The sequence below is a fragment of the Leucoraja erinacea genome, chromosome 7 (genome assembly GCF_028641065.1).
Source record: "Leucoraja erinacea ecotype New England chromosome 7, Leri_hhj_1, whole genome shotgun sequence".
NCBI classification, from domain to species: domain Eukaryota; kingdom Metazoa; phylum Chordata; class Chondrichthyes; order Rajiformes; family Rajidae; genus Leucoraja; species Leucoraja erinaceus.
The window spans coordinates 20,653,185-20,675,096 of NC_073383.1; the positions used below are offsets into that span (position 1 = coordinate 20,653,185).

The 21,912-nt window shown below is 41.5% G+C and overlaps 1 protein-coding gene across 1 annotated transcript in view; it reads left to right on the top strand.

Moving 5' to 3' along the window:
- Positions 1-9,893: 9,893 nt before the first annotated feature.
- The window catches only part of pde11a (phosphodiesterase 11a), a 165,578-nt gene continuing 153,559 nt past the window's right edge, over positions 9,894-21,912 (top strand). Inside the window, exon 1 of the mRNA XM_055637901.1 lies at positions 9,894-12,168. Coding sequence (XP_055493876.1) covers positions 11,299-12,168 — 870 coding nt within the window. The 5' untranslated portion in view covers positions 9,894-11,298. The remainder of the gene's footprint in view (positions 12,169-21,912) is intronic.

Consider the following 21,912-nt stretch of genomic DNA (forward strand, 5'->3'; position numbering starts at 1 on the left):
AAACTACATTAAAACACAGACAGAAAATAATAAAAACGCGGACAGACTGCAGAGGCCGCTGCTGGCCAGAGCCGCGCCGCCTACCGGAAATTTGGGACCTTTCTAAACATCTGAGGAGAGAAACAATTACTGTTTCGGAATATGAAGCTTCCACATGTGCTTCCTGACCTGCTGAGCATTCAAAGCATTTTTTGTTATTTATTTCAGATTTATAACATATAATCAGTAAATAGTTGCAATGAATTAGTCCTACTCAGCCTTAAAATGTGTGTTGTGAACACATGCATACTAAAGGTAATCCCAACTGGCTTCATTTTAAATAATGAATTAATTACTCCCAACAATGTTGACATGTTGTGGTCTACAATACAAAAAGGAATCTCAATTCCAGAAAAAGTCAACTTAAAAATGAACTTTACTTTCCTGATATTTATCTGACAGAATTAATGTTTTCACAGCTTATTCCAATAGGGGAAACACTAAGCAATTGGTCTGTACAGTCCTGGCAGCTCCACAACACCATCCCCCTTTGTGTTAGTTTACTGTACTGTACACTGACAATGACAATTAAAATTGAATCTGAATCTTAGAAATGTTGACATCTGTCAGCACTGTGTTGGATTAGTATCAGCCTTAATATGGCAGGTTGTTAGGCCAAGTTACTCTGGATTGAACATAAGGACATATTAATGCATTTCAGCCAGATGTGAAAAAGAACAAGGCTTCACTTCACTCTGATTCTTCATGAATCCAATAGGCTAACAGCTATAAGTGTCAGAAGAAGACCAACCTACTGAAAAGATTAATCACACCTTAGCATGGACCTTCAAGAAAATAAATATGATGAGGAGAAAAATGGTGACTAGTGAAGAAAAGGAATGAAACATTACACATCATAGTAATAAGTTGCTCAAGCATCAATAAATTAAAAATACAATAGAATATTGATTTTGGTTCTTTTAAAGTTTTGAATATTTGGGATTAAGAGATTGATGAAACAGCAAAAGCAAATGAAAAATTAATCTCTGAGAATTCCAGATTGATGGCATCCCAGAGTACTTAAGGAAGTAGCCACAGAAATAGTGGATGCACTAGTGATCATTTTTCAAAACTCTTTAGATTCTGGAGTAGTTCCTGAGGACTGGAGGGTAGCTAATGTAACCCCACTTTTTAAAAAGGGAGGGAGAGATAAAACGGGGAATTACAGACCAGTTAGTCTAACATCGGTGGTGGGGAAAATTCTGGAGTCAGTTATTAAAGATGGGATAGCAGCACATTTGGAAAGTGGTGAATTCATTCAACAAAGTCAGCATGGATTTATGAAAGCTAAATCATGTCTGACGAATCTTATAGAATTTTTCGAGGATGTAACTATTAGAGTGGATAACGGAGAACCAGTGGATGTGTTATATCTGGACTTTCAGAAGGCTTTCGACAAGGTCCCACATAAGAGATTAGTATACAAACTTAAAACACACGGTATTGGGGGTTCAGTATTGATGTGGATAGAGAACTGGCTGGCAGACAGGAAGCATAGAGTAGGAGTAAACGGGTCCTTTTCAGAATGGCAGGCAGTGACTAGTGGGGTACCGCAAGGCTCAGTGCTGTTACCCCTGCTATTTACAATATATATTAATGATCTGGATGAGGGAATTGAATGCAACATCTCCATGTTTGCGGATGACACGAAGCTGGGGGGCAGTGTGAGCTGTGAGGAGGATGCTAGGAGGCTGCAAGGTGACTTGGATAGGTTGGGTGAGTGGGCAAATGCATGGCAGATGCAGTATAATGTTGATAATGTGAGGTTATCCACTTTAGTAGCAAAAACAATAAAGTAAACATAGAAACATAGAAAATAGGTGCAGGAGAAGGCCATTCGGCCCTTCGAGCCTGCACCGCCATTCAATATGATCATGGCTGATCATCCAACTCAGTATCCTGTACCTGCCTTAGTAGACCATTATCTGAATGGTGGCCGATTAGGAAAAGGGGAAATGCAACAAGACCTGGGTGTCATGGTACACCAGTCATTGAAAGTAGGAATGCAGGTGCAGCAGGCAATGAAGAAAGAAAATGGTATGTTAGCATTCATAGCAAAAGGATTTGAGTATAAGAACAGAGAGGTTCTACTGCAGTTGTACAGGGTCTTGGTGAGACCACACCTGGAGTATTGCGTACAGTTTTAGTCTCCTAATCTGAGGAAAGACATTCTTGTCATACAGAGAAGGTTCACCAGACTGATTCCTGGGATGGCAGGACTTTCATATGAAGAAAGACTGGATAGACTCGGCTTGTACACGCTAGAATTTAGAAGATTGAGGGGGGATCTTATAGAAACTTACAAAATTCTTAAGGGGTCGGACAGGCTAGATGCAGGAAGATTATTCCCGATGTTGGGGAAGTTCAGAACTAGGGATCACAGTTTAAGGATAAGAGGGAAGTTTTTTAGGACCGAGATGAGAAAATCATTTTTTACACAGATAGTGGTGAATCTGTGGAATTCTCTGCCACAGAAGGTAGTTGAGGCCAGTTCATTGGCTATATTTAAGAGGGAGTTAGATGTGGCCCTTGTGGCTAAAGGGATCAGGGGGTATGGATAGAAGGCAGGGATGGGATACTGAGTTGGATGATCAGCCATGATCATATTGAATGGCGGTGCAGGCTCGAAGGGCCGAATGGCCTACTCCTGCACCTATTTTCTATGTTTCTATGTTTCTATGGCAATTTAGTCAACACAGAAATAATAGTAATTCAGCTCTTACAATAGAGAGGAAAAACATTGTTTCAAATTTGAAACTTGGAGTGGCTGAACAACCTGAATGTATAGTCAGAGAGCCTTGGACAACCATCAACCACCCATTTACATTTATCCTACATTGATCAAATGTTATTCTCCTTGCATCACCACTCTAAGGATTCTACAACTCATGCACATACTTGGGAAAATTTACAGAGACCAATTATAACACCAACCCTCATGTCCCAGGGATTGAATCGTACAGTTATACAGCATAGAAACAGGCTCTTTGTCCTAACCTGCCCATGCTACCTAAGATGTATCATCTACACCAGTCTCACCTGCCCACATTTGGCCCATATTTCTCTAAACCTTTCCTATCCATGTACCTGTCTAATTGTTTCTTAAACATTGCGATAATACCTGCCTGAAGGTTCCTATTAAATCTTTTCCCATGTATTTTGGTTCTTGATTCCCCTACACTGGGTAAAAGACCCTGTGTATCTGCCCTATGTATTCCCCTCATGACCTTAAACACCTTTATAAGATCATCCCTCATCCTCCTGCGCTCCAAGAAATGAAGTCCTAGCCTGCCTAACCTCTCCCTGTAGCTCCTCATAAATCTTCTCTGCACTATTTCCAACTTCACATCCTTCCTATGAGGTGGCACTTTCATAGCAGCCTGGCCTACTGTATGTCTGTCCTTTCCTTTTTTTGTTATTTTTAGTGTGTTTAAAAAGTATGTGTTAATGTTCTCTGGATTGTTTTATGTGGGGGAGTGGATGGGGGTGTGCGGAAAACATTTTTTCAATCTCTTACCTTGCCGGAGATGCGATTGTTTTCTGGGTTGTATCTCTGGTTACTCTGCGGCCTAACATCATGGAGCTGGAGGCCTTGCTTGGGGCTGACTTTGAGGCTCACCGCGGGACATGGACTTACCATTGGAGCTGATTCTTTGCATGGGATCGACACTTCAACCTCGTCCTGCGGGCTTTAACATCAAGGAGCTCGCAGTCTCGGGTTGAGACTGACGTCGGGAAGCTCCAAAAGCCACACGACGTTTGACTAGCCACGACCTGGGGTAGATGGGCCAGCGCGGGGGAGCTGAGATTCCCCCCCCCCCCCCCGATGCAGGAGCCTGATCGCCCCGACGAGGAGGCCCGCTGCCGGCGACGGGTGCAAGATTGGCCTGTTAGCGGAAGGTTAGAGGACCCCGACCGCTGTAGGATAAAGAAGGAAGAGATTGAACTTTTTTTCGCCTTCCATCACAGTGAGGAATGTGGAGGAGTCATGTGGTAGATGTTCATGGTAAAATGTATTTTGCATGTTCTGTTCCTTTTTATTGGCATGACAATTGGTAAACCAAATTCCTCGTATGTTGCAAAACATACTTGGCTAATAAAGTATGATTATGACTATGATTAAAAAGAACACAAATCTCCAAATGTGGCCTTACCAATATATTGTACAACTATAACGTCAAATCCCAACTTCTATACACAGTACCTGGACTGATGAAGACCCATGTGCTGAAAGCTGTCTCAGCCACCCCTATCTACCTGTGATGCTGCTTTCAAGAATCTATCTACTTGCACTCCTAAATCGCTCTGCTTGACAACATTCCCCAGTGCCCCGCCATTCAGTGTGAGGGTCATTCCCTGGTTTGAGTCTCTGAAGGTTCTGTGAAGGATGATACAAGAAATAAAGCCACCTAAGCAAATTCATATAGTCACAAATAGAAAATGCAAACTCCCCACAGACTGCGGTTCTGTGGAGCTGTGAGGTGGGGGCTCTACTAGATTTGCCACTGCCACCCCAAAGATGGATCAATTATACACATGCTGACAGTTATGGCATTTGAGCCCATGCCTCTTGAGATGTTGGAACCCTAATCTAGCACCTTAGACCAAATGGCCTCACTATCATGTTGAGCCACAGAGTCATGCAGTGTGGAAAAGGGCCCTTTGGCCCAACTTTCCCACGCCGACCAACATGCCCCATCTACACTAGTCTCACCTACCTGCATTTGGCCCATATCCCTCTAAACCTATCCTTTCCATGTACCTGTCTAAATATTTCTTAAACACTGCGATAGTACCTGCCTTAACCACCACCTCTGGCAGCTCGTTCCATACACCCACCACCCTTTGTGTAAAAAAGTTACCCCTCAGGTTCCTATTAAACCTATGTCCTCTGGTTCTCGATTCCCCTACTCGCAAAGGGCAAAGGTTATTAGAACAGAACGGTACAGTACAGGAACAGGCCTCTGACCCACAATGTCCATGTCAAACTTGATGCCAAGTTATACTAATCACCTCTGCCTGTACAAATGGGAGTAGAGTGTTGACATGGATAGAAAATTGGTTGGCAGACAGGAAACAAAGAGTAGGGATTACAAATAGTAGGGATTAACGGGTCCCTTTCAGAATGGCAGGCAGTGACTAGTGGGGTACCGCAAGGCTCGGTGCTGGGACCGCAGCTATTTACAATATACATCAATGATTTAGATGAAGGGATTCAAAGTAACATTAGCAAATTTGCAGATGACACAAAGCTGGGCGGCAGTGTGAACTGTGAGGAGGATGCTATGAGAATGCAGGGTGACATGGACACGTTGGGTGAGTGGGCAGATGCATGGCAGATGCAGTTTAATGTGGATAAATGTGAGGTTATCCACTTTGGTAGCAAAAACAGGAAGGCAGATTATTATCTAAATGGTGTCAAATTGGGAAAAGGGGAAGTACAACGGGATCTGGGGATCCTTGTTCATCAGTCAATGAAAGTAAGCATGCAGGTACAGCAGGCAGTGAAGAAAGCGAATGGCATGTTGGCCTTCACAACGAGAGGAGTTGAGTACAGGAGCAAAGTGGTCCTTCTGCAGTTGTACAGGGCCCTAGTGACACCACACCTGGAGTATTGTGTGCCATTTTTGTCTCCTAATTTGAGGAAGGACATTCTTGCTATTGAGGGAGTGCAGCTTAGGTTTACGAGGTTAATTCCCGGGATGGCGGGACTGTCATATGCTGAGAGAATGGAGTGGCTGGGCTTGTATGCTCTGGAGTTTAGAAGGATGAGAGGGCATGTTATTGAAACATATAAGATTGTTAAGGGTTTGGACACGATAGTGGTAGGAAACATGTTCCTGATATTGGGGGAGTCCAGAACCAGGGGCCACAGTTTAAGAATAAGGGGAAAGCCATTTAGAACGGAGATGAGGAAACACTTTTTCACACAGAGAGTTGTGAATCTGTGGAATTCTTTGTCTCAGTGCGTGGTGGAGGCCGGTTCTCTGGATACTTCCAGGAGAGAGCTAGATAGGGATCTTGAAGATAGCGGAGTCAGGGTATATGGGGAGAAGGCAGGAACGCGATACTGATTGGGGACGATCAGCCATGATCACATTGAATGACAGTGCTGGCTCGAAGGGCCGAATGGCCTACTCCTGCCTATTGTCTATTGTCTAAATCCCCACATTCCCTGTATATCCATTTGCCTATCCAAAAGCCTCTTAAATGCCATTATCATTTCACCACCACCTCTAGTAGTGTGTTGCAGGCACTCCCAGTCTCTATTTAGAAAACTTGCCCCACACATCTTCTTTCAATTTTGCCCCCACTCATATTAAAGATATGCTCTCTAGTCTTTGGCATTATCACGCTGGGAGAAAGGTTCTGAGTGTCTACCCTATCTATGCCTCTCAAAATGTTATAAACTTTCAGATCTCCCCTCAGTTTCTGACGTTCCAGAGAAAACAATCCAAGTTTTTCCAACCTGTCCTAATAGCTAATATCTTCCAATTCAGGTAGCGTTCTGGAGAAAATGGTCCTGGCAAAGTCCAAACTGAGCAATGGTTATTAGAACATAGAACAGTGCAGCACAGGAACAGTCCCTTTGGTCCACAATGTCCATGCAGAACATGATGCCAAGTTAAACTAATCTCCTCTTCTGAACCCTCTCCAAAGCCACCACATCCTTCCTTTGATGAGGTGACCGAACTGCACACAATACTCCAAATGCAGCCTAACCAAAGTCCTATAAAGCTGTAACATAACTTTCTGATTTTTATGCTCAGTGCCTTGATTAATGAACAACTGCCACTTGGTAGAAATGTCGATAAGAGTTCCTATCATTTTGCCGATGATTGAGAGCAGACTGATTGGAGGGTAGTTATCCAGATTGGATTTGTTTCACATTGTGTTTACAGGGCACATCTGGGTAATTTTCCTAATGGTCTGAAGGGAGCCTGTGCTGTAACTGTAATGAAACAGCTAGTCGAGAGACAGACTAATTCAAGAATGCAGGTCTTCAGTTTCATTGTCTAATCCTGAAGCTTTTGCTATATCTAGTGGTCTCCGTCATTTCTTGATCGTTCCGTCTTGTAGTCTTCAAACATGACATTTACAAAATGATTGGTCTGATTCTGCTGTTTCACTACTTAAACCGGCAATTTCCTTTGATGTGCGCTCTACTGATTTTTCACAGCAATATTATGCCTGGACCTTTTTCCTTCTCTTTATTAATATCAAAGGGCAAAGGGCTTGCAAAGCCTTCCACTTTCATTTCACATTACTACCTCAAAATGTTAATATATATATATAGCAAATATATATTCTGCCAATGGTGTGGACAACTCATGAACCAAACGGGCAACACATTAACCACCGGGACAACTCATGAACCAAAAGTAAATTTAAAAATATATAAATTGGATTATGGAAATTTCGGAGACCTTACATTTGGAAAGAACTAGACTTGTCTTAATGGACAAATAAGAACTTTTTTTTATCAGAATATGGTCTCCATTCATTGACTATTTGAAGGGGTAGATTGATTCAGCACGGGAATCTGACTGAAGCTCGAACTCAGGATTTGATGAAAAGTTATACTTTATAATAGCTGTATGTATATCAACAGTAAAATACTAAAGCATGGCTATAATAATGTTTTTTGGAATTAGCGGTGTTTATGAACAACATAGCGTTGTGAATTAGCAGAATTTATGACCACACATTGGGACAATATGGATGAAGATGGCTGCTGATTCCATTTTATCTTGCTTATTTGTTTAAAAAATCAATACAGTTTATATTTTAAATGCTTCCCTTTGTTTTATTTATAGAGGTTTGTTTCATTAATCCCACAATGCCCAAAATGTTTCCAAAACAGGCCCTCACACCTCATTTCAGTTTGAAGAAGGGTTCCGACCCAAAACATCACCATCCATGTTCTCCAGAGATGCTGCCTGACCCACTGAGTTACTATGGAATGTTGTTGTTTTTTTTATAAACCAGCATCCGCAGTTCATTGTAACTACTCTTCAACAATTTGGACATTGTTTTTTTGTTTGTCTCAATGCATCTGAATAAATCATGCTTGAAGCATTTCTCTAGGGCATGAATACACAATCTAGGCAGACATTTCAGAGCAATTCATAGTTAACGCTTCATTGTCAGATGTCAAAGGAGTCATTTTTCATGTTGGACATTGACGTGAAGTATCTGCTCACTCGGGCGGATTGGAAAGATCCCAGGGCACTGCTTGAAGAACAGTTTAATTATCCTGGAATTGAAAAAAAGAGCTTATTTTTCATTCTACATGAACAAAATAAAGGTGGCTGCCCATTCATCCCATAATTGTGTGACCCTGCTGTACAAGGTTTGGTGACCATTTATAATAGTGATGTATTCTTCCAAATTAACTGGCTGGGGAGTACTTTGTACCCTCCAGAGAATGTAAAACACTTGAAACTAAACTAGATCTGCTCATTTATAAATGTGTTGTGGTCGGATTTTGTCAGCCTACCTTTTGAAATAGAATAATGATTGAATTTTTGATTTTTTAAAAATTGGTTAGTATCTGGGTAAAATATGCCATAATTTCTGGGAAGACCAATTTAAATATCTTCTTCCTCATCCTAACACTTTGTGATCTATAGACGATAAAGGCTTGGCTATCTGTCCAGCTTTCTCTGACTCGATTTATTTAAATCCATGACATTGAGCAATGTGGGACACAACCGCTGTCCTGTAGTAATGTTGATAACAGGTAAATAAATATTGGAGGCGGTGTTCAAAGTTGCACGTTGAAACCGTTTAGCTGGTTGGGACAGGGACGACTGAAACGGTCGACAGCCTTGCTTGTCCTTGCGTGATCTTGGGTTTGTTCCTACACTTATACTAAAACCAGATCGTCACCGCGGAGAGTGGCGAGCCGCTGAAACTGGAAAAAAATATTGTCTACAACACTAACTCTTTGTACCTTCAACGATGATCACAACTATTCAATTATATGGAAGTATTTGTTTTCAAAATCTATCAATTAACAACATGTTCGTGTCATAGGAGCAAAATTATGCCATTCAGGCCCATCGAGTCTACTCCAGCATTCAAATCATGGCTGATCTCTTTCCCTCTTAACCCCATTCTCCCATAACGCTTGACCCCCCGACTATTCAAGAATCTGTCAATCTCCGCTTTAAACATGCCGGAATATTACACCAGATTTCCTCACTCGGAATTTAAAAAAACCCACGGATAATTAAAAAAAGATTAGACCGATAAATGTTTAGTTCTCACAACAATATTGACATTGGGCACATATTAAAACTTACATTGCACTAATCTATTAGAAGCGGAAATATTGGCTGTTAAATCTTGGCAGAGCATAAGCGATTTACCACTTTCCATTCATCAATAAGTAAAATTGACGGTGCTGTTATAGCAGCGGATAATCGACAACAATGGGTTTGACCGACCTAGGGAGAATAATATCTGGTATGGTGGGTGGCAATCATTGTGCGGTTGGCTTCCAAGCTGCGGTTTCTTTCTGTCTGACGTTTGCTCAGAGCTGCGTGGCCCCGCTGATGATGGAAGTGTTCACGTCTGCTCTCCGCTCAACTCAGGGTATGGACTTCGTCACTAACCTCCCGCAGACTATTTCAGAAGATTCAACCCTCTCAGTAAAAACGGCACTCCACGCGAGGCATCTGTCACTGCAAAAAAACAACACAGATTGTCATCTGCGAGAAGCCGATGTAATTGGGTTTATAAAAGCACAGGTCTTTCACATTATTAGCCCCGTCTCATTTTGTCCCAGGCTCGGCTCAAAGTGACGCTTAAATATTAAAAGCACATCCCCAGAAACAAATCAACAAATGATGTTTGCGAACTTAATTGATAATCAAGAGTAATATTTCTTAACGTAAACAAATAACTGCAGATGCTGATTAATACACAAAAGGACACAAAGTGCTAAAGTAACTCAGCAGGTCAGGCAACATCTCTGGAGAACATGGGTAGGTTATTTCTTAACGTTGTATTTATTTATTCTGGTGATCTGTTGGATTATTTCATTACATTTCTACCGGTGAATACACGGTGATTGCGTTAATACATTGGTCTCGGAACATAAGCATGGGGTTGTGGAGAGGGGATGTTGAGGATGGTTTTCTTCATTGTTCGGTTCTCGGTGCTAGATTAGTGAAGTGTACATAAACAAGTTGTGAGCTGGCAGTGCCGGCTAATAACATAACATAACATAACATAACATAACATAACATAACATAACATAACATAACATAACGCTCTTCGATAACATAAAGGGGAGGACGAAAATGGGGCAACGACAGATTTAACCTATGACACATCTCAGGAGAGGTCTTACCACACAAAACCTGTATCAGGCTTGTGGACACTGGACGTGTTTAAATGCAGACGTAGGAACTCCTTCACATGCCTTACGCAAATTCCATGGAGAATTTATCCTTGGGGAGGTCGTCAGGCAGACGCAAAGCATTGGTTCCACAAAAACACACGCGACTGGGCTGTGAATTACGCCTCTTCTATATCATTCTCTTTAATTCTCCGGTTATCCTTTGAGATCATAATGATTAGTTGCGTAGGACAATAAAATGGTTTTTTTTTACCATACATATTCATATTGATCAAAATATCTGCTACATAGCTGGCCAGCAATGCTTTATTATCGTAACCAGGTGCCCGATCACAGGATCGGCGAGTGATTAATATCTCGTATCGTATCGTGTACTTTGCATTCCTTAGCATAGTAATCTCACGATTCTTACACATGGTCCGATTTCCTTTTCGCCTTGTTCCTCAATTAGTGCAGTGCCGGCTTGATGGAAATTAGACACTCTCTCCTTTTCCAAAGATGTCAGCGCTGCTTAAACTTTGCAGGGGTAGTATACACTGCCAGATTCAGCAAAAATGTTTACACGGTTGTACTGCACCAGTTAAACAATTGTTCTGTTACGGTCAGAGTAGACCGCCACAGTGCCCCCTACGTCAGTAGATCAGGAGGATCCACGCTTTCTCTGTCATTGTCGACCGCGGCTTGGTACGCAGGCTCAGCACACGCTGGATGGAAAGCTAGCATACAGGACTGGACTGTCGGAAAGGCACCAAGGGCTGCTGTCAAATCTATCGTAAGTGCGGATTCTTTTCCTCCAAAAGTTAGAGGGATTATGGCGATTCACAAATACAAAGCATCGCGTTCAAACGACTCCTCGCCGGTGTTGTGCTTGAAAATGTGACCTGTAGACTATGCAGTCTCGCCGGGGCATGCCACTACAATACTTCTGTGGGACATCACCCGTTGCTTTCACCGAGATTCCCTCTGCTGCAGTTATGTCGAGATCAACCCAACTCGACTTCTCCGAAGTGGAAACTTTTCTGGATAACCATCCGGATCTTTTCGAAGATTACCTGCTGAGGAAGGGGAAATATAGCGCGGTGGAGAAATGGCTCAAACAGCATCATCTGGGCAAAACCACGTTAGCTTCCAGCACGGAAAAGAAAGTTTCACCCAAAGAGTCATGGGCGTCCAAAGCTGACGGCCTGCAGAGGAGACCGTCACAGAGGGAGCTCAGAAAAAGTTTTGCCCGATCCAAGGCAATGACCGTGAACAGGACTTACGATGAGCATGTCAACTCCAGAGACAAGGAGCCGCTTTCCAGCGTGAGGCGGCGAGCTTTGCTCAGGAAAGCGAGTTCGCTGCCTCCCACCACGGCCCATATCTTGAGCGCCTTACTAGAATCCAGGGTGAACCTCCCTCAGTATACATCCACGGCCATCGATTATAAATACGAGCTCAGGGATAGCAATGAGAGAGAATTCTTTCTGGAATTAGTGAAAGACATATCCAACGACCTGGACCTGACCAGCCTAAGTTACAAGATCCTCATATTTGTCTGCATACTGGTGAATGCCGACCGCTGCTCCTTGTTCCTCGTGGAAGGAAGCTCCACCAAAAAGACACTCATTTCCAAATTCTTTGACGTGCACGCAGGAACCACGGTACTGCCTTCGTGCAGAGTGGACAACTCCAGCGAAGTGCAGGTGCCGTGGGGGAAAGGGATCATTGGTTATGTGGCGGAGCATGGGGAAACTGTCAATATCCCTGATGCCTATCAGGTAAGATCTACCCCGCAGAAAGCCACCAGCTAAAGCACTTGCTCCAATTTATAAGCCTTAGGGTATAAAACATGACTAATAATATGTAGTTTCTATACCGAGGATGCCATGGATAAAAGTTCTACACAACTGCAAAAGCAATTTGCAAAAAGCAACCCTGTGACCGCGTGGGTTTCCTCCGGGTGCTCCGTTTTCCTTCCACATCCCAAAGACGTGAGGTTAATTGCCCCCCAGAGCGTAAGATGCGAAAGTGGGATAACATTGAACTAGTTAGTGTAGTCGGCGTGGACCCGTTCACCTGAAAGGCCTGTTTCCACGCTGTATCTCTAAACTAAACTAAATGAACTTAAAACATAATTTTTTTTAAAGGGTCCCACCCCGAAACTTCGTCTATCCCTCCACAGACGCTGCCTGACCCGCTGAGTTCCTCCGGCACTTCGTTTTATGTATAAAAGGAACACAATTTATGTATAAAACAAGCTTCAGTCTCTTTGCATCCCTCCCCTGCAAAGCCCATTATTGCAGCGTTCATTAAGAATTCGAGTTTAGTGGGTAAGTGCAAATGAAACGAACACTTTATTTTGCCCCACGCTTTCTTTGCCTAAAAGATAGGCGCGAACAGCGCTTTTAATTCGCCACGCATCTGTTCTTCGGTTGCTTTTAGATATATGCAGTCACTTTCTGGATCTGAGATATACACACAATTTACTTTGCAAACGGCATCATTTCCACCGTTCTCTTAGTTGATGATATGGCTAAATTAAGTCAGATTAACAGCAGATATACTTGGACTTTCACATTTCTAAACTCTTGCATATTCCTATAAAAAAGGTGATCATAATTTAAAAGAAAGAAAAGCATCATCAAGTTAGTGTGAAGATGCTTTAAAAGGAACATCATTCAGTTATTCCAGTGAAATGGTTATCAAGTTAGAATGGGCGCCCATGACCATTAGCAGTGACGTCCACATAGTCTGTAGATTGTATTTTGTTTTACAGTTTGTATCGTATTGCTGATCATTAAAGCACAGTGATTTATTTACAGGCTCTCGATAAAAGGGTAACTCAATTGTTATTATAAAGAAAGAAAAGGGGAATATATTTGGAAATGTCACTACCAATTTCAAATGGAGAAAATTACACAAGGTTCCATTATTTCGGAAAAGGGTTAAAATACGACTTACAAATAATGCGTAAAACAATGTTTTAGATGTGCTTTAACAAAATTACATCAAATATTTCGCTCGAGGCAGCAAAACCTTTTTGAAGTTTGACATGTTTTCCTATTTCTGACCCAGATCGCAGTCTTGAAGCATCAAAATGAAACAGCCAGAGCAATTCCAAACATTAATCGACAAAATCTGGCACCACTGGTTTCTTTCCTCAAAATGAAAACAGACTATTTTAAACCCCCCCCCCAGAAATCCTACTTAGATGTTGTTGCAACGTGCATTCAGCTTGTGCAGATGAGCAGAGCACTAGGTTGTTGTTCTCGTAATTATAATAGAAGGGAAAATATAATGCGTGCTGTTTACTTTCCTGTAAAGAAAAAGTTAACAGAACACATACAAATAATGTATAACTCTCTCGAACACAATGTTAAATAATGCAGATCATTCGTAATCTTGCTGCACAAGTGCTCCAAACAATGTTAACTTTTGTTCTAAGTTCTATTAGACACCATAGGACCATTCCAATCTCTAGCAAAACTCAACAGTTGTACTGTGGTCATATGACCCAATAAAAGTATAAATAACGACTCAGACCGAATCCGAACAACTCGTTCGGAGTTCGTATCCCAGTGTTGCATAGCTTCACGATATAACCCATTGATATAATGGTGACGGAGGAGTCGCACAGCGCTTTAAACTGCAGTATTTGGAAGTGGCACAGCAAAGAGACTGTAACAAAGTGTTTGCAGAGACTGGAGTGATCCTCCGGCCGCAAACTGATCAAACATCAACCCTGCCCTTCATCCGAATAAAACTCACTTTCCAGCGCACAGAGCAGCAGGGGGCGCTGCAAAGTCGCCTCACCATATTGCGTCAATAGATCTGCTGCTGCAGAGAGGAATGAAACCAGTCGCTTGCTTACACCACCATTGCACATGGTGTCAGTCTAGCTTGTCGCTCAAAGGCAGGCATCGTGTCGCTTCAAACACCCATTACTGTTGGAGGACAACGTTGGCACCTTATACTCAAAAGATCCATTGCAACTGAATGCATGTAGAAATAAGGAACTGCAGCTGCTGGTTCACAGAGAAAGGCACAAAGTGCTGGACTAACCCAACAAAGGCTGGAGAACATGGATAGATGAAGTTTCGGATCTGGACCCTTCAGACTCATTGTAGGGGGTAGGGGCGGACAGAAAGCTAGAAGAGTGGAGGGGCAAGACAAATCTAGGCAAGTAATAGGTCAACACAGGTGGTTGGACAAAATACCAGAAATGAAAGACAGAAGTTGTGAGACAAAATGAATGAAGAGTTACAAATTGTGAACCCAGAGAAAGGAATGTAGGGAGAGGAGAAATAGGTGAATTCATGTTGGGGATTGAGCAGTCTTCCCGGATGAGTTATGTTTTGTTTCTCATTCATTTAGAACTTGAGATTAATACTGTACCTCACTGTAAAAATGAAACTGACAACGAACTACAGAAATGGTTCTGCTCTATATTGTCTGTGGAATTCTCTGCCTCAGGAGGCAGGTTCGCTGGATGCTTTCAAGAGAGAGCTAGATAGTGCTCTTAAAAATAGCGGAGTCAGGGAATATGGGGAGAAGGCAGGAATGTGGTACTGATTGGGAATGATCAGCCATGATCACATTGAATGGCGGTGCTGGCTCGAAGGGCCAAATGGCCTACTCCTGCACTATTGTCTATTGTCTATTGTTTATTGAATTTCTTTTTGTGTTATATTATCTAATTCTTTAGGTAGTCCTAGTTATTACACGAGAAAATCTTTTTTTACACAGAGAGTGGTGAATCTGTGGAATTCTCTGCCACAGAAGGTAGTTGAGGCCAGTTCATTGGCTATATTTAAGAGGGAGTTAGATGTGGCCCTTGTGGCTAAAGGGATCAGGGGGTATGGAGAGAAGGCAGGGATGGGATACTGAGTTGGATGATCAGCCATGATCATATTGAATGGCGGTGCAGGCTCGAAGGGCCGAATGGCCTACTCCTGCACCTATTTTTCTATGTTTCTAGAATGTCATTTACAAAGACAAAATTATCTTTTAATATTTAGATAGTTTCTTATTCTCTTTATTTCCTACTATGATAACCAATCTTTAGTTATGAGAAGGGGCCAGGTGGGTACGGGGGAAATGGATATTAGAGACAGGAACAGGAATGTGGGAAGGGGAACAAGATAAGGGAGGGATAATGATCAGATGGAACCAGATGGGGGAGGGGATAGTTGTCAGCTGTTGTGTACAATTATTCCGTACAGAATAGAATCGATATCCTTAGGGAAAAGTTCCAAACAAATGTATTAATTTAGCAGATTTCTGGTCAGAGTTTTGCAGGACAGTGGCCGTGAAGTCCAAAGGTGAGGTTTGTTGGGACTGTTCATGCTGCTTTTGATTCTCTTTTCTTTTGGGAAAGATTTCTGCCCTTCCTTTTCAAACATTGCATTTGCAAGTAAGCATCAGAAAGGCTTGTAAATATTGTCATTTCAACCTGGCTCACCTACTAAACTCTAAGCCGCTGAAGACACAAGAGATTGCAGATGCTGGGATCTTGAGCAGAAAACAAACAGATGGAAGAACTCAGAGGGACAAGTATCATCTGTGCAGGCAAAGGGGTGGTTGACATTTCAGGTGGTTAAAACTATAATAACATTTAAAATACATTTGGACAGGTACGTGGATAGGAAAGGTTTAGAGGGATATGAGCCAAACGTGGGCAGTTGGTAAAATGTAGCTGGGAATCTTGGTTGTCGTAGGCAAGTTGGGCTGAAGGGCCTGTTTCCGTGCTGCTTGACTACATGAATCTATCAGGATGGCGTGTGTAGAGTGAAAATAGATGAGATGAGTGGGGGGAGGAGAGGAAGGGACTGGTAGGTGATAGGTGGAATTAGATGAGGTGGTGGATCATGGACGGATGGAGCCAGGTGCGGGAGGGGGATGGGGGCATTTTGAGTCACAGTCTGCTGGGTGATAGGTGGAAACAGAGAAGGAGCCAGGTGGGTGCGGGGGAAATGCATATTAGAGACAGAAACTGGAATGTGGGAAGGGGAACAAGATAAGGGAGGGATAATGATCAGATGCAACCAGATGGGGGAGGGGATAGGAAAGGTTGGCCAAGGAAGAAGAGGTTTGATGATCGGTGTGTGGGGGATGGGCCTGCTGAGTTCCTTCAAGCAGTTTGTTTTTTTGCCCAAAGCCACTGAAGGCAACTTCTGCCAAGGTTTCCAGCCTCTCGTTTCACATTGAGAAAGATGTCCTCTGGGCCTACTTCGCGGGGTCATAATGCACACCATTGAGAAGAATGTCAAATTTTCTTCATGAATGATTCACCAGTGCACTGCACATCAAAGGCACTGCACTCATTCATTGTGACCACCTTCTGCTGCACACAGCAGCATGAAACTGGACTCGGTGGAAACCTGAGTGTAGGGGAAACCAATGGAAACAGTTGATCTAAATTCCTGCTGTCAGACCTAAGTTCATGTGCTCAGGCATGTCTTGTAAACACCTTTAGGACTGAACTACAATTGATTAATACTTTATTGTTATGTGCACTTGGTACAGTGAAATTATTTGCTTTTTCATACGTCCCAAGTATGCAAAAAATCACCGCGAATAGGGCACTGACAAATTTACAAAAGTATTCAATATAATCCCGATGGTCCCTCTTCCTTCTCCCTCCGCCCCTCCCCCACCATCCTGAAACCGTCTCTCAGTGGTCCTCCTACTCCGGGCCCCTCTTTGTCTCGCCCCCCCCCCCCCCAAGCCAGGGGCTTGTTAAGCTTTCTCAGCTAATGGTATCTCATCCATGGTTATTTGTGTGGAGTGCTCTGAGGTGTGTTCTATTATCGTCCTCAGACACAAGATCTTTCACTGTATTTACTTCAGTAACATTCTACCACTAGGCACTGCTGCTCCCTGTCTACTATTCAGCATAATTTGCAGCACCTTTGATTTGAATGAAGTTGGACGGTGAGGCGTATGTGTGCAGAAGAAGGATGTTTGTTCCATTCCAGGGGCATGGAAGGCAGATTCTACATATGAGAGATGTCAGTTGGGTCATTACCCATGCAGGACCACTTGGTTTGTCCATGGAAAAGCCTCTTGTTTTATGGTGGCAGATCTGTAACTGTATCAAAAAATACAGTGCCGAGCCAGGTAACTCCCCACTGACTAGCAGCTTAGTGAGTTCAGTGGAAAATACTTTTGTGAATGTAATTCAGCATATGTTCTCCATAATGTCTTTGTGGTCTCCTAATCTGAGGAAAGACATTGTTGCCATAGAGGGAGTACAGAGAAGGTTCACCAGACTGATTCCTGGGATGGCAAGACTTTCATATGAAGAAAGACTGGATAGACTCGGCTTGTACACGCTAGAATTTAGAAGATTGAGGGGAGATCTTATAGAAACTTACAAAATTCTTAAGGGGTTGGACAGGCTAGATGCAGGAAGATTATTCCCGATGTTGGGGAAGTCCAGAACAAGGGGTCACAGTTTAAGGATAAGGGGGAAGTCTTTTAAGACCGAGATGAGAAAATCATTTTTTACACAGAGAGTGGTGAATCTGTGGAATTCACTGTCACAGAAGGTAGTTCATTGGCTATATTTAAGACAGAGTTAGATGTGGCCCTTATGGCTAAAGGGATCAGGGGGTATGGAGAGAAGGCAGGTTCAGGATACTGAGTTGGATGATCAGCCATAATCATATTGAATGGTTGTGCAGGCTCGAAGGGCCGAATGGCCTATTCCTGCACCTATCTATTTTCTATGTTTCTATAAGCAGAGCCCATCAAGATAGTCAACAAAGGACATAAAATGCTGTAGTAATTCTGTGGGTCAGGCAGCATCCCTGGAGAACATGGATAGTTGATGGTTCAGTTTGAGATCTTTTTTCAGACTGATCAAGATGTATCTGAGTAATCTTTTGGGCAAAAATCCCCTGCTCTCTGACCCTGTTCAATGCTGTTCGTTCCTATCCTGTATAAATAGATCCATTAGCATGAATATACTTGCGCTGGTGCTTTTGTGGATAGAGGGTGGTGATACCAAATGCTCAAAATGTCTGAGACAGGTGTGAATTACTGGCCACCACACAGCTTCCTCGATATAATCTGGAGGAAGGGGAGAGGAACATAGATTACAATGTTGTTAAATCACATGGTATCATTCTCATTCTCCTCTGATGCCAACAAGTGCATTGGAAGAGAGTTTGGGTGGATCGTTAACAAAGCGACATTAATAATGCCATTGGGATCTATTGAGATGCAACTTGGAAAAAAAAGTTCCCATTTGGCTCTGGGAACAAGAATGCAGCATCAATTGAGCCCAGGCTGTTTGCCATCACTTTATAAAAATGAAAATCTCGTTCCTGCTTAGGAAAAGAAAACCAGCATCAACAAACATCCACCTGAAAGTAGTGAATGACTCCAGACATACTCTGGAAGAGAGACCAAGCCCATCTCCCAATAAAGTTACTTGTGCAACAACAACTATTCGTAATTATAAAATCTAGTGGCTGTCAAAAGCAGTGGATAGCTTCTTAACTGTTGGATAGTCTACAGTATTTCTGTTATCTTTTTGTCCTCTGTCTAAATGGTCATTTTTTCAATTTGGTTCAGAAATGTTTCATTTCGACATTTTTAATTTCTCCCAAGGATTTATTCCTTAAAGAATGCTCACTTGATTAAATGTCACATGGTCACATTGTGTTTTTTTGTAAAACCAATAATGCTTGTATTATCGTTTTCTTTAGCGTTTTTGGAAGTTGTAGTTATTTAGTTCTTTATACAGCGTGGGAAGAGGCCCTTCAGCCCACCGAGTCTACACTGACCAACAATCACCCATACACTAGTTTAGTTTAGTTTATTATTGTCACTATATTTTATTTTATCTCAATTTCACATTCTACACACTAGGGGCAATTTACAGAAGCCAATTAACCAACAAACCTGCACATCTTTGAAATGTGTGAGGAAACCAGAATACACAGAGAAAACCCACGTGGTCACAGGGAGAACGTACAAACTCAGCACAGGCAGCGCCCATAGTCAGAATCGAACATAGGTCTCTGGTGCTGTAAGGCAGCAACTCTATCACTGCAAAGAATTAGCCCGCACATGGATGTCATGTTATGTTTAATACAAGTTTAAACAAGTATTCTTTCAATCTGACTATTTCTGTTTCTCATATGTTTCTGTTTTTTGCATTTAAAAGATTTTGCACAATTTGTCTGGGCAGCTTGCACATGTTAAATGTCATCAGGATTATCTCTTTAAACTTTTAACCAAGTTTCTTCCGTTTTGTAACCACAGTTCATTGTGCTGGGCCTTACGTTCTACATAATCTCAGGTAGACACTTGAAAAATTGTAAGTGATGGCAAATGTCTAGAAATTTAAAATGTTCACTCAGTCCTCATTTATATTTTCTCCACAAACAATAAATATAAACACTTACATCAAATTATTTATTTCAGTATTATTGACATTCTTTTCAATAAATATTTTCCACTTTTTAATGCTAATCTTTAAGCTATCTTGTATGGGAACAGCAGGATAGTTCAGTCCATTAATATCTCCACAGGACATATCCAATATTACTATTTTGTAAAAATTGTATATGGTACACTTGACAGCATGAACAAAGATCCCCTTGACAACCCAATTTTAATCTGTCCCTCATGATACAGCAAAGATAAACAACCAAGCTCCCGACGGAAACCTGAACACGCTCTATGCGAATATAAAGTTGCACATTCCATATTTATGAGATAGTAAGAAATAAACAAAATTACAAATGTGTGCTTGTATAACATTAAAGCGCGTTCCTTTCCTCCAATATGTTGGTGAGAGGCACAAATTCATTGCAGGCCAGAAATTCATTTTATCATGGTAGTAAAGGGCCCCACGACAAATTAGGAAACGTAACAACAATTTATGGTCCAATTTTCTGAGACATTCAACACCAGCATGGAGGTTTCATGCAGGCACCAGTAAGTCTAAAGGAAGCTGTGAAGTTATGCTCAGGCTTCATAAATTATAATTTAATCTGTTTATTAACAACAGTTGAGGAATTATTATCTTTCTGTTCAAACATTGGCCTCTCCAACTTATTCTAATTAGATATCACAGCATCTTGGTGTTGGAAAAAGTTGGATGTATGAATTAGTTAATGTATAGTAATTATGTTCACAAGAAGGATGTGTTGCGAAAGAAATGGGATTGGATTCCTTTGTTTATAGCAGATTATTTTCCCTCATATTATGTGAATCGGGTAGCATTGCTGAAAATTTGGAATAAGTTGAATGCACACTGGTATTTTGATGGCTGAAAGGAACTATGTAAAATGAGAAATAGAGAAAAACATGTTAAAGAATGAATGAACAAAATTCAACAAGCTGATCTGAATGTATTTGCACAAAATTATAACACGATTCTGTTGTCTGAGTATTTCCAGAGGGGTTAATCATCTCTGTTGAAGCATCTGAAGTTATGTGCAAAGTTTGGCTCAGTACAAGGGAAAACATCACTGGAATTATGGTTAATAAACAGGAAAATGCTGCTTAAATGCCTCCAGAAGGAATAAACATTATTAAAACCATTTATCTTTTAACAAACCATTGTCAAAAAAACTTTTCTACATAAGGTTTTATCTGCTCAATTAATTTACTAAATTTGAATACAACCATTAGATGACTTTAATATAAGCTCAATCTACAAAACAGAAATACTGAACCAAATACGCTGCTGTATAAAATGAAACAGGATTTATCAGTGCGTTAGGTTACAAATATTTTGTGATATTGTATATGGCACACTTGACAGCATGAACAAAGATCCCCTTGACATTGTTCATTGTTTATTCATTTTGAGTTGGCGCAGAGATACCTTTAAAACATTTAAGTATGAAGTCATAATAACTGAATTATTTACTTCATAACAAATTGAAATAATAATTAATGATAACATTTTTGTTAATAGCTAATAACAGTTATAAACATTTTTGTACGATTTCTGAATCTTAAATTTACAGTTATTCATCAAAGTAACAGAGAGACATTTATTGAATATTAACAATGGTGCATTTAAAAATATCTTGGGAAATATGGGACTTTGCTTTAAGCAAAGAACAATTTATGAATAATATTGCAGTTATTGCTATGAAGAACAGCTAGCCTTTTTTTGATTAAGACTGAAGTAATGGTGTTATGTTCTTGTTATTGTAAATTGTGTTGGACTCCATTGTGATGAGGAAATGGTAATGTATCTATAGTGTCAGATCCATAGATTAACATAAATTTTCCACATTAAGGGAGGCCATTCTGCCCATTTTGTTCCCGATGTGGTCTCCTGTACATTGGCGAGATAAAGCATAGACTGGGTGACCGTTTCGCTGATCTACTTGCACTCGATCTACCAAGGCCTACTGAATCTCCCGGCTGCTAACCATTTTGACTCATCTTCCTAGTCCCAAACTGACCTCTCTGCCCTGGATCTCCTCTGTTGTCAGTGAGATCACACACAAATTGGAGAAACAGCACCTCATATTCTGCTTACAACCTAA